The sequence below is a fragment of the Trachymyrmex septentrionalis genome, unplaced genomic scaffold (assembly GCF_001594115.1).
Source record: "Trachymyrmex septentrionalis isolate Tsep2-gDNA-1 unplaced genomic scaffold, Tsep1.0 scaffold35, whole genome shotgun sequence".
NCBI classification, from domain to species: Eukaryota; Metazoa; Arthropoda; class Insecta; order Hymenoptera; family Formicidae; genus Trachymyrmex; species Trachymyrmex septentrionalis.
In genome coordinates this window covers 138,101-151,501 of record NW_017305514.1, presented here as the reverse complement: position 1 = coordinate 151,501, position 13,401 = coordinate 138,101, and the positions used below count along the sequence as shown (strand labels likewise).

The 13,401-nt window shown below is 32.3% G+C and overlaps 3 protein-coding genes across 5 annotated transcripts in view; 1 reads left to right on the top strand and 2 right to left on the bottom strand.

Annotated features, from left to right (window-relative positions):
• Positions 1 to 234: 234 nt before the first annotated feature.
• On the bottom strand, positions 235 to 6,182 carry LOC108750315 (huntingtin-interacting protein 1). The gene is made up of 18 exons (XM_018489687.1): positions 5,791 to 6,182; positions 5,406 to 5,626; positions 5,140 to 5,203; positions 4,669 to 5,026; positions 4,533 to 4,594; positions 4,008 to 4,282; positions 3,595 to 3,797; positions 3,222 to 3,360; positions 3,060 to 3,147; positions 2,855 to 2,943; positions 2,575 to 2,778; positions 2,307 to 2,487; positions 1,940 to 2,227; positions 1,503 to 1,744; positions 1,273 to 1,425; positions 1,046 to 1,146; positions 739 to 968; positions 235 to 638 (listed from the first exon to the last, which is right to left on the bottom strand). Exons 2-18 carry the CDS (start codon positions 5,445 to 5,447, stop codon positions 475 to 477), a joined length of 2,883 nt encoding a protein of 960 aa, XP_018345189.1. The 5' UTR covers positions 5,448 to 5,626; positions 5,791 to 6,182; the 3' UTR covers positions 235 to 474.
• A 758-nt stretch (positions 6,183 to 6,940) lies between these two features.
• Positions 6,941 to 11,604, bottom strand: LOC108750311 (phosphoglucomutase-2). 3 transcript variants are annotated; one of them, XM_018489679.1, is made up of 10 exons: positions 11,544 to 11,604; positions 10,963 to 11,185; positions 10,405 to 10,661; positions 9,822 to 10,284; positions 9,562 to 9,749; positions 9,309 to 9,486; positions 9,006 to 9,229; positions 8,818 to 8,923; positions 7,343 to 7,566; positions 7,064 to 7,166 (listed from the first exon to the last, which is right to left on the bottom strand). In XM_018489679.1, the coding sequence occupies exons 2-10, from the start codon at positions 11,035 to 11,037 to the stop codon at positions 7,064 to 7,066; spliced, it is 1,818 nt and encodes a 605-aa protein (XP_018345181.1). In that variant the 5' UTR covers positions 11,038 to 11,185; positions 11,544 to 11,604. The 3 variants fall into 3 exon arrangements, with proteins under 3 accessions (XP_018345182.1, XP_018345181.1, XP_018345180.1); XM_018489678.1 differs by lacking the exon at positions 11,544 to 11,604 and adding an exon at positions 11,278 to 11,344; XM_018489680.1 differs by lacking the exon at positions 11,544 to 11,604 and having other exon boundaries at positions 6,941 to 7,166; positions 10,963 to 11,037.
• The window catches only part of LOC108750312 (ATP-dependent Clp protease ATP-binding subunit clpX-like, mitochondrial), a 6,329-nt gene continuing 4,522 nt past the window's right edge, over positions 11,595 to 13,401 (top strand). The window contains exon 1 of the mRNA XM_018489681.1: positions 11,595 to 11,680. The gene's annotated coding sequence lies outside the window, so the exon portion shown is untranslated. The remainder of the gene's footprint in view (positions 11,681 to 13,401) is intronic.

The window sequence follows — 13,401 nt, the reverse complement described above, 5'->3', positions numbered from 1 at the left end:
TATATATATATGTATAGGATTCTCTTATAAAATTATTCCAAATATAATAGAAACTTGCATTAGATATTTTGAATTTCATTGCTCATTAAATTTATTTGGAAAATGTACTTTATCTTATAAATACTCGTTGTAGAATAAAAAAATAACGTAAAAAAGATTCTGAAAGTAGATTAAAAACGACATATAATTCAATATATGATCGATAAATATATCTATTTTTTTTCGAGCATTATCCAATAAAGTACATTTAATAGACGTATATAATAACCGAAAATTAGATCGTTGATTTTCAAGACATGCATAATACATAAATGCTTAATGAATAATAGAAGTTTCGCTTCTAACGAAAAACCGATCTCTATGGTTAGTTGAGTCGAGACTAATTTACACGATTGCTATGATTCTTTATCTACATACGATTTTTGTATTTGTTGAATATCCTTAATCTAAACTCAATCGATGTTCAAATCCAGCTCATGCTTCATTCTCACCGTCAAGTTGATAATGATAACGTCGAAGTGCGGCTAGACGTAATCTCTCGGTTTCTAAAGCTTGCTCCAATTCTAGAATTCGCACTTGTGCCTCCATTTCGAGCCTTTTAGCTTGATGTAAACTTAGATTAGACATATCTAAATCTTCTGTAAAATTAAAATACAGGAATATATTAAGAAAATTAAGAATATTAAAAAACGGTACAAGACGTGGCATAATAATTTAATGTTTTTTCAAATCAAATACCATTTTCCTCAACAAGATGATTGCAGCTTTTAGCAGTCGCTACAACGTTCGCTGTAGCTTGAGTCACTTCTCTCGAAGCTTTAGAGAGTTCAGTCAAATTAGTACTATTTCTGTCAGCCTTAACTCTACTAGCAACTACCAATTGCGCGGTAGATGCCGCAATGCCTTGTGAGGCGACAACCAATTGCTCAAATTTGCCATTGCCTAACACAACTTTATCTGCTGCTTCTCTGTAATAACATGTATATATATATAATTACGTTTCGAAAGACTACAAGATAATTAAAGTTTAGTACTTGGCACTTACAATAAAAAGTTTGCGCCCATAGCAATCGCTTTTGCTGCCGAGATAAGACCCTCGGACCATTGATGATTACGTTTGTAAAATTCAGTAGCAGAGACAGTTCCCTAAACAAAATATTGTTAAGATTTCCAATTATAATATAACTTTATCAATTATTATTTATCTATTATTTAATATGTATACAATATAGCTAATATTTTCAAATAATTGTTAAAATAAGCTTATCATACCTTTCCCTGTTCTACAATTTCCTTCTGCAACAAGCGAGACTTCTGCACTAATTGTCTTATGCATTTCATTAGATCCGTGCAAGAATCCAAGATCTGTTCGTTTACTTTTAATTTCAAACCTGAGTCCGCCGCACGAGATTTATCCAACATATCCTATTAAAAGTAAATCGAAAAAGTTAAAGCTTATCTTCTTATTTTTTTATCGCATAAGTACTCTTATCATTAAGCACCTGTATTTTTGCAACCGTTTCTTCAATAGCTTTATCCATACTCTGCAACTCACTTTCTACTAAAGTCCCGACAATTTCCACGTTGTTCTGAGTACTTGATAATGTATTTATGAGAGACGAAATCTTTTGTAATTGACTTTTGACATTTGCAATTTGCGCACCGGTCATTGAGGACTTCTCTTTGATATAACTCAACATAATTAAACCTTGCGAACCTAACTGTTTACATTCATCGGCAAATCCTACAAGTGTACGGCGGGTCTTATAGAAAGCGTTAAAAATTATTATATTCCAAAATATTTTGTAACTTATTTTAGACTGTCCGATACAGCTATTATTATTCTTTTATCAATAATTTCCACGTTCTCAAAGTAATATCTTGCCCTCAAATATTTAAAGCATTATATCGCATATCACGCAATCATAAAAAAACTTACTGTCAGCTATACCAATATCTGTCGATGTGTTCGAAGTGGATTTTGCATATATTAGATAGAGAGCCAAAAAGTATGCACTATGTACAGCAGTACGAATTAGCACTTTCCCTTTCGTTGTATCAAGCATATAATTATTATATGCCTCCTCCAAATCATTAAATGATTTTTCTGTCGGCTCTAATAAACTTCCGAGATAATCGGGCGTGCATGTTAACGCCGATATGGCCGGATTATCGATCGCATGCATTGCGTGATGCAAGATAGATTCCGCTTCCGATATAGCATTCACTGAAATAAATAATCTTTTCTATTTCTGTATACTAATCTCAGTATAAATTTTTATTTAATATACATATTCATTACTCACATAGTAAATCAAATAGAGCCGTATTAGCGTCTGTTTTCACTTGATTATAGGATCGTTCGGCATCGGTTTCCAAATTTACTATTCGTAAATCTAGTTCTTCTTTTTGTACCAGTAAATCATGGAGATCTTCTTCCAAAGTTGTTTTCTCAGACGTAATAAAATCTATTTTTGCTATTAACGCCTACAATGACAAATAGTAACAAATATTTTGTTAACGTATGTGATAGAATAATTAGTAATTAAAGCATTCATTAAAATCTTAATTTACCAAATTTTCGGTTTGGACAGCATCGAGTTTCTTTCTTACATCCTCTAAATCTTCGCGTGCTTGCGCTACTCTCTGTGTTTCTTGTTCTGTCGACGCTTGTCCTTGAAGCAACTCTTGCAATCGCTCTTCCGCTTTCAATGTTCGACGTTCAGATTGCTCTCGTGATATCTTTATTCCTCCCAATTCTTTGTCAAGTTCAGCTTTCTTTCATGTATAATGTTATCGTGAATAAAATAACATGATAGATAACTTTTTTATCGCTGATATCTCAAATACATACCTTTCTGATTAAACTGATATGTTCTTCTCTCAGCTTTGAGTAAACATCCTTGAGTTTTTTAAACTTTTCCTCTAATACTTCATTTTTTCCTTGAAAGATTTAACAAGAACAAAATCATTGTCAATCATTTAAAAGAGTATGACAATTTTTAATAAATAATGCAATCATATAAAATCGTACAGAAATTATACATTAAAAATTATACCTTCAATTTCTTGAACTTTTGCTAACGTAATTGCGTTTTCCTTCATTAACTTCTGACAAGTTTGTTTTTCCGTTACAATTTCATTACTCTAGAATATTTGCATAGTATTAGTTTACGAAACAAAGTAAAATTATTAAAGTACGTGACAAACAGTTTACTTACTTTAGTAGAAAGAGTTGATTCCAATTCTAAAACGCGATTTCTAAAATCCGCAACTATTTGTTGATGGTCCATTAACAAATGATTTACTTCTTGCCTTTGACGAACATTTTCTTGATATAAGTGATCGATAAGGCTGTCCCTAAAAGAGTACATATAAAAGAATAGATACAAAAATAGTTATCGTGAGTGCTTTTTATTTAATGACACAAGTTGATACAATTGTTCTATTTTTCTTGACATTTTATGAGTAACAAAAAGAGACCTTACTTGTGTCGATTTATCATCAAATGGAATGCACTCTGTTTCTTATTTTTCAATTTATGTTAAATGAAACAAAACAGAAAGTAATATAGAAAAATAAAAAATGCCATACCTTTCCACAAGAGCATCAGGTGATATCGAGCCATTCCGTGTATTCACAGAATCTAATTGATCGCCCGTAAATGATCCCGTATCGGATGTATCAATAAGGTTTTCAATGGCAGTCTCAGAATCTATAGATTCTTCGGGCGGAAGTACCACTATCGGTGTGACATACGTTCTCAACTCGGCTTGTATTAAAAAGTTAGGTGGCTTCTAAAAATATATACGATAAATGTATAATGCACAAATTTTTTTATACCTGTATCAGGCTAGAGATTGAGATTGAGATTGAATTTGACCAATCAATGTTCACTAAACTTGATATATCGGTTTTCTTTTTTTTGATTGATTAAATTTAATCTCAATTCCAATCTCTAGTCTGATATGAATATTATTGTATTAATTAGTAATTAAAAACTTTACCTCAGGTAACGACGGAATTGCTATCAAATGTTTAAAATACTGCATATGTTTGATAGTATTGTAAAAGCTCTTCAGCTCATGAAATTGCTTTGAGAATCTATCGCGATGTCCTGTTAACGTGTCTGCCGGAAGCGCGCCGTGGAGTTTAAACAGGATTTTCACGCAGCAATCGTACAATTGCGAAGCATCCTGAATGCACGGAATTAAAGGCGCGAGTCGACATTGGCCGCATGGTGTCATCGAATTAGATCGTGATAAATCCAAAGAACCAAAAACTGCAAATACACACACACAGATCTCAATAAACGTGCTGTTCTATATAAAAAACTTATATCTCAAACAAAATAATATGCAATTTCTACCTTTCAAACAAATTAGGGTATATTAGTTTCAGGAACGCACTTTCAGCATTAATGCGCCATTTTATCTTTATTATTTATTAGACGAAAAATAAGAATAAAATGCACTGGTAGCGTTGAAAGCGCGCTCCCGGAATGCAACTTAAAGTTTATCATTTTGAAGTACCTGCATGCTGTAAATTCAAGATGTCATCCATATAATCAAACATTTCAACTGACATCTGAAAGCTAGAAAAATAACAAATTATACATATATGTGCCATCATATTTATTAATAAAATTATGAAAAAAACGTCACTCACTATATATTAATATCATTTTCTCCAATTGCTTCGAGCTCTTCCGGTGTTACTTGCAAATTCCCAGGTAAGCGTGGGTTCCGTTTATGATAATCTAATTTAGTTATTAGCAGTCTTGCATACAGCTGTATGAGGCGACCGTAGCCTTCTCTAAGATGTTGCCAGAGTTTTCCAATATCTTCCAACTTGCCGCGATACCGTTGGGAATCAACAATAACCCGAGGATGTCCCTCGCGCAGTACTTTGTGCAGGACATGACAAAATTTCCACGCGACGATCTGATTCTCCTGCAACGGTTGTCTCAGCATATACGTCCAGAAGATGCAGCCACTCTTCTCTCGATATGTACCAATAATGGCACCTATTCGTTCATAAGGAACTTTTACTTTTTCTTTCTCTCGATTATGTATCTTCTGGATATATATTAATAATAAATACTAATATATAATTGTATTCTGGATTAGAAAAGGATACTTCGAACATGTTTTTCCTTCACCGGTGTTTCTGTGGAGTTTACAGCCTTCCCAATGCTAATACTCTATAAACAACAAACAATCATATGTTTATGTCATAAAAATCAAGGATAAATAATTTCAATTTCACGGTCCGATATCTAAACAACGTTTTCTTGTTAACTTTTTTAAAAGGGACGCTCAGTGTCATCTACATAATTCCCAGCTTATTCAGGATATGAGATAATTGTGATAATCCGATGTATATAGTGCGATCTCTTGACTCACCAGTTGATGAAGCTGTTTATCAGTCAGCGGTATTGTGGTCATGATGATAGCATAATAAATTTAGATGAGGAAGAAAAGGATACGAAGGCGTGCGAAACGATACGCTAATTATCAGCGTATGCAGATCGCGGATATCGTTCGTCAATTCACAGATCGGCTAGTGTCATTTCCGTCGGATCATAGACCGCGGACTTTTGCAGCTGCGTATATTATCTGCGAAGCTGCAAGTTAAAAGTTAGCAATTATCACGTGTAAGAGAAGAGAATGGTACACCACACTTGCGTCATCCACGGAGGATGGAAATTCCGCGGGGGGCAGCTACTCGGAAACGGGGGAGCCCCCTTCCCGAGTTGCTTGACCTCAACAAGTGCGGGGTGCGGCGTACCTGAAGTCCTCGGGATACGGGCGCGGACTCCGCGCTCAAGTTGGTCGCTCTTTGCTCGCGATCCCTTCGCCGAGACAGCGGTGACATGTTCGCGCGATGACACACGTCGGGCCTATGTCCTCTCACGAGCGCGTCATTCCGCTCCACCCGTGGGTGTCGATGCCACCGTCATACGAGCGGATCTGCGGAAACGTGGCGATGGCTCGCCAACCTTTCTTTCTCTGAATTTTTTTTCTCTTCCCGTATCTTTCGTACGCGCCTACGACGATCAAGCGTTGGAGGAATGACAGTTAACCGATGTACGTATATATACTGTATATAGAGAGAGAATTGTGATAACAAATAACCACACGAACACGCCACACCGGAAAACCGTTTATGGAGTATATAGAACGTTCAACGCCGTACGAACGACGAATGTCACGATGGTGCCATCGAACGGCGGAAGAGATCAAATATTTCTTCGAGGAGTTTCTTTTACCGACGCGTTTTATATAATTTTAATTTTAAATAAATAATATAATAAAATGCTAAAAGCACATCTGTTTACAAATTTGTTTCATGTTTAAAAAAAATGTTAAATAATGTAAAAATCTAATTTAGAAAAATATTTGAAATCCTATTGCGCTGATGAAACAGAATGTATAATAAGACAAATTATTTACTAATTTTATGTTCATTCTTTTATATTTTACATTATATACTGATAAATATATTTCCAGGTATTTTGATTTTAAATCGTTAATATCAACCATTTCCAAAAAAAAGAAATAAATGGGTTCTTTCACATAATCGTTAGTTTTCATTAATGTCTATAAACAAATATTTGCTTAATTCTTAAGTTGTAGAACTAGAAGATATCATGTGCGTCTCTTACATTGTACTTTACAATGTATTAATTAAAGAAACAGGAAAGATAACATGTAACCAACTTTCCCTCAACAATTTTAACAGAAAACAAAACAGTATGTAATATACATATACAAGTACACAGCCATTTTCTATTATATTGTAAGCTTACAATAGAAATATCGTTATTATTTTATATAATATAATTAAATTAATATATCATAAATGCATAAAACTTAGTAATGTAATATAAATATGCAGAAACGATCGAATAAATTTAGAAATTGGAAACACTTTGGTGCTATATTATTGCAAAGTAATTGTAAAATAGATTGTGTAATGTATTGATAATTTTTGAATTTAAATAAGTTAACTGTAAGACGCACAACATCACCAGGTGCACAATAGATGCAGTTAACATAATTTATTCCTCACGAGCGATAAGTCCATTAATTTCTGGTTGAAGGAATTCTGCTACAATAGCCGATACCATTTCGCTGAGAATGCATTTCAATTTGTTTAAATCCCTAAAATATTAAAATGATATATTATATAACATAAAAATATCACATTTTTACAAGCAACTTTAAAAACAGGCTGTAGAATATACCATTAAATTACAATAAAGTACTATTAAAATTAAATAAAGTTAGATGTGACAATGAATTATATTCTTACAAATAATATTTGCGGAAAAACTTACTCTCCAGGCGACCCACATAATTCATTGTAATATTTTATTTTGGGTTCCGTGCCACTGGTTCTTAAAGTAGTAACTAAACCATTTTTGAATGTAAAGGTGATCATTTGGCTAGATTTTGATACAGGAAGAACTGCTTTATTATCAGGTTTTGTATTATCATATCCAGTTGTTAAGTCTCGAATGCCAGTTATTACATATTTTCCTTTAAGAATTCCGGTTGGATACTGCATTAAAAATAGATTACATTGGAAATTAATATTTATAAAAGGAAAAAGAAAAAACACATTAAAAAAAAAAAGAGTATTTTTCTTTTATATTATGCATTAATATATTGTTTTATTTATTATTACAGAAATGATAAAGGAAATATAAATAAATCTGTTTACAGCTATCATATTAACATCCTGATCAATCCAGTAATTAAAAAAACTTAAATATACTCTCTTAAATATACTTACACCATACTTTCATCTGTTTCTTCCTCAAGAAACGGTGTGAGAGGATATAATGATAATACTACTGGAATAAACAAAATGGCAAGAAGCACGGAAGGCAGTAATGTCAATGATATAACAATCACATTTACGTACTTGTTGTAAATAATTTTTTTTGTCATCTTAACAAGCATGGGCGGAGTATAAGAGAGAAAAAAAGATAATGTAATATTTTAAGCAAATTTTTTTAGAAATAATTTTGCTTGATTATATATCCCAAACATATTAATGCATTACGATACAATCAATTCATTAAGTATAAATATAATTGCACATCAAAGTATAAATCCAAATAAAGACGTTTTCTTAGGTAACTTTCAATACACACCACTATAAGTTTACATTGTATTTATTATTATTTTATCATAAGAACAACGATAAAGCGCCACTACCGACACAACTGTCACCTAGGATGACACATGCAGAAATACATCAGCGCGTCGGTTTTATTACACTTCCAAAGTGGTTAGTCAATTTATGCTACCTCATGCATCACATATACTTATTGACCTTGCGAGCACATACTATTAGATGCAAATTAGAATACATTAGTAGCGAACGAAGCAATGTTCGTTGTTACACTAGTAACAGAAAACTAACTTTATATAATCTGCCGTTATCTCTACATCAAATATATTTTTATATTACTAAGAAAGATATCTATTCTTGCTAATCTGTGATTAGACGTATATGTGAAATAGATTTTTTTACACATGTCTTAAGTGACAGTAATTACATACTATACAATATTAAATTTGTGAGTATTTATTTTATTGTAATTATTGTACAAATTTTATACACACACACAATTAATTATTTCTTTAAATATATTTTTTCTTGTATAGATATAAATCAAATTAAAATGCAAATTATGTAGGTGACAATTTAACACAAATTAGCATGCAAGCTGCCTTTTTAAACTTTACTTAAATAGAAGAAAATAATATCTTCTTAGAATGTAGTAATTAAAATAGTACTTACTGTATCCGATTTGCCCGAATAATTCCTTAACCGTTCAAATATCATCTTGATGGTATCTGGTTCATGACATATCCAATAGGAATTATCATTGATATGATAACCATATCTATATATCATGAAATAAATAGAAATTGTCATTGCATAAAATTTGTTTCAGACTTCATTCACATAAATGTAATGTAACGTACTCTTCATATATTTCCTCCAACTTATCAGATAAAGTCAATCCTATCGTTTCAAGATAAGCTGCTAATTCAGCTACACGTACGCCAGCGCTGATACCATCCTTATCCAGGACTTTAGAGCCGCACATAAAACCTATAGCTTCTTCATATGCAAATAAGACGTCCTTATTATCTTTCATTAATTCTATAGCTTTGTTGCCCATCCATTTAAAACCTGTTAAAGTTTCCTATAAAAAAATATTCCTATTTAAAATTTATTTCATATAATTTTTTTGCTGTGCACATATACATATTAAAATTACAAACCTCGAAATTAAAACCTTCCTTTTTACCCATTGAAGCTAAAATTTTGCTGGAAACAGTAGATGCTAACATATATGTTTTACTCAAATCAACATCAGGATGTATCACTTGATAAGTGTGAATCATCCACCAACCCAATAAGGCGCCAAGTTCATTTCCAGAGAAGACATGCCATTCCCCGCTATAAAAATCATCTAATGTATTCTCATTGTTCATCTATTACAGTTCAATCTAAATTTATTAAGAGTTCACGTACCTCTCCGTCTTCGTTGCACATGCAAGTCTATCAGCATCAGGATCGTTAGCGATTATTATAGACGAATCGTTTTTATTTGCTGTTTTTATGCTGAGATCCAAAGCGCTTTTTCCTTCCTCTGGATTCGGAAATTTCACCGTGGAAAATTCTGGATCTGGTAACTTTTGTTCCTCCACTGTTATAAATGGCTGAAAAAAAAAGACAATAGTATTCGTTTTTCAAAAATTGTATTTCTAACAGTCTCATATGTATATTCATACCTTAAAGTTTGCTGCCTCAAATGCAGCAGTCATATATTCTTGCCCAACACCATGCATAGCAGTGTACGTGAATTTTAATGTAGTATTTCTATTAACTTCAGGATACAAGACATTATCCTTCAAATCTTGATAATAATGCCGCATAATATCGTCTTTTGGATCTTTGTAATAGGAACTTTCATGGATTTGGCTTACATCCCATGAGGATTCAAGTGGTTTAAGATTATTAAGAATATAGCTTTGGATCTTTTTGTCATGCGGTGAAATGATTTGTGCCCCATTCTCCCAGTAAACTTTGTACCCATTGTCGTCCTTAGGATTATGAGAGGCAGTTACCATGATCCCGGCTGCACACTTATACTTCAAGATAGTGTAAGGTATAAATGGTGTAGGACAAACTTGGGAAAATAAATAAACTTTAATACCATTGGCTATGAAAATTGCAGCAGTTAATTCTGCAAACCTGAAAAATTAATAAATTCTCAATGAAAATTTTAATAACAGGATTAGAGTCTAATGTTTAAATTTTTTTATGAGTCCCAACTACTTTTCGGTATTATGATAACAGTACATTATAACTCACCTTTTACTGTTATAACGACCATCATAGCCTATCACAACACCTTTCTGCATAACATCGAATATTGTATCCATCAAATATTTCGATAATCCTTGACCAGTTTGCACAATGACTAAATCATTCATTTGGTTGTAACCTGGTCCCATACGACCTCTAAGACCTGCAGTTCCAAATTCGAGCCTCTTAAGAAACAACTTCGACAATACTTTAATCTGGCCTTTGTCCAAGTATTTCAATATCTCGTCTTTTGCTTTTGGATCCTGCAATATCAAGTACGAAAATTTTTAACTATAATATAAATGTAATTTAAATGCATTTGCAATATAAAAACCTATATCATATTAAAAATAAGATTATATATTACTAAATCTAACACAAATACTATTATATTATTATTTTATATTAGTTCAACAAATAAAATACTTTTCATTTAGTGACCCAAGTTGACTCAAAGATCATTATATCTTTCTTGATAATCAATGAGTAATAAAGATTGAATAATACTCGTATTGATACTTGTATGATCAAATATAAAGCATCCATAATACTTGTAATAAGTACCTTGTTCCATTGCAACCATTCAGTAATTTTATTATCCAAATGACTATCACCAGTGTTCACTGAACAGAGAGTCATTGTATCAGCAGTATTCAGATCCAAAGGCAAATCAGATACTTTCTAAATGAATCCAATCAATGTATTTATCAATACAACTTCTCCTTGCTAAGAAGAAGCGTCTTAATTATCCCTGTGTCCACAGCGAAATTCACTTTCTCTCAATTTTCTGTAATACATATGTAACAGAGTAGTATTGAGATTAGGGTTGTGCAATTGACGATAATTATTCAGATAAAACAGAGAGCGTCCTTGACATACAACTGATAACAGTAATACAAAATTTCTCCTTATCGTTATCTAATCTGTATCAATCGGAGTCGTCTCTTTGATGAACGGCGGTGAGAAAAAGAGTACCAAACGCGACCTGCCAGTTTGCTTCACGAAACGCCGACTTATAGGTTACGCGAGCGTCGCCGCGTATTTTCGCGGCGCGCATCTATTGTTATTTACATGAAATTATTTCGCCTTATCACGCGTCTGATCGAGAAGCTCAGAAAGATCACGCAGGATCAGTTTGAATTTACCTCCAATCTCAGATTGGCTACATCAAAGGACTTTTTTGCTGAAAACGCCAGGAACGTCCATCGATGAGGGAAGACACGGCGACGTCCGCGACAATAATGCATCCGTCGAATGTATACGCGCGCAGTTTTATCGTAAGGTGCGTATAGATATATTTGCACAATAAACAGAAAAGCCTTGAAATTTTTTTTCTTTAACTCAACCATGTGAAACACGGCGAATGAATGTTTTTGCAAGTTTCACATATATTATTATCGTCCGCTGCATGTCAATAAGATCAATCGTCACGATACAATCTCTCTACGGGTTTTTTTTTGAATAATCGATTAAAATCTTGGGCGTGACAAAGGCGACCGTGAACGGTGCGCAGTTGAATAAGCGATAAAAACATTAGATGTATCTAGTTCTTTCATTATATTGGATATAATGATAGATATGCTCGGCTTGAATAACATATATTCCACCATTGTGGATGCCAAAATATAATCTGAAATATCTGAATTAAACTCAGTCACGATTAACTTTGCTTTTCTTTTATAGAATTTCTATTTTTCATCCTTCTTTTTCTTTTCAATGTCTTACGTGACTATTTCAATTGCAGAAAGTGCGATGAAATTAGAGAACAGTAGAATTTTTTAGAATCAAACGACATGCGTATGTTAATGTAATATTTATTATATTATTCAATGAGTTTATTACTTACATATGTATTAGGAAATCCATTAGTTAATCTGACTTTTTAGCTTTTCTATTTAGTAGAATTTAATTATCTAGAATGAATTAAATCTTCTTATCTATAGAATAATTATTTAAATCAGGTCCAAATTACTGACTGTATTTATTGAAGATAATCAGCTCTGTGTAAATTTTTGTCTTTCATCTTTCTGGAGGCCTATTGTGTTTATCAGTTTTATTCTTTATAATTTTTTTTTATTCTTGCACTAGGCTGTAACTGTTCTAGAACTTTTCCGCTTTTGCAAAATACTAAACATATATTTATTTCGCTTTAAGTTTTAAAAGTGTAGATATATAGAAAAGTATACATACATACATACACTAATTCAGCTACAAAAAATAAATCTACGACTTCATTGGTCAACATCTCTTCGAGGAAAATTTTACTCATTATAATATAGTATGTTACATGTATTATATAATTATACATATTTCGAATAAAATTTTGTAAAACGTTTTGGAATATAGTCCTAGTAAATTTGTTCACTTTTGTAATTTTTGCTTTATTCAAGATACACAATTGACAAACAAATATATAAAAAGAGACTCGAAAGAATCTACCCAGCAAACGAGAATGGATTGAAACGAATTGAAATGGATTCAGATTTCCAGAAATATTGATTCACGAATGTTAAAATGAATGCATTTCAATTCTGAATGCATTTTTATTCATTTATAGGAATTGCATGGAGCATATCTCTATGCCTTTCAATCTAAAAATAATATTAGCTTTTTTTGTGCATTGTGAATACTGTTCAATTCAAAATTTTGAGTAGGAAATGCACTTTTTCAATCCAATTGCATCCAATTGAATCTAATTGAATCCAATTAAATCCAAAAAAGTATTCGCTATTTAAAATACGCATTCGGAGAAAAAAATTTCAATCCATTTTAATCCATTCTCATTTGCTGGGTATTAGTGAAGAATATAAAAAAGCCTATCAGAGCCTACATCAGTTATTCGGATGCACCGAAAACTTTTTATTTTCTTGTGAACGTAACAAAGCGAATAAAAATAAACGTTTTAACCCTTCAATTCGGGTCCTTATCAATATAAAATATAAATCGAAATTAAATAAGTAACGCAAATTTCAAGGTAATTCCAGACAATTTAGCTTGCTCTTT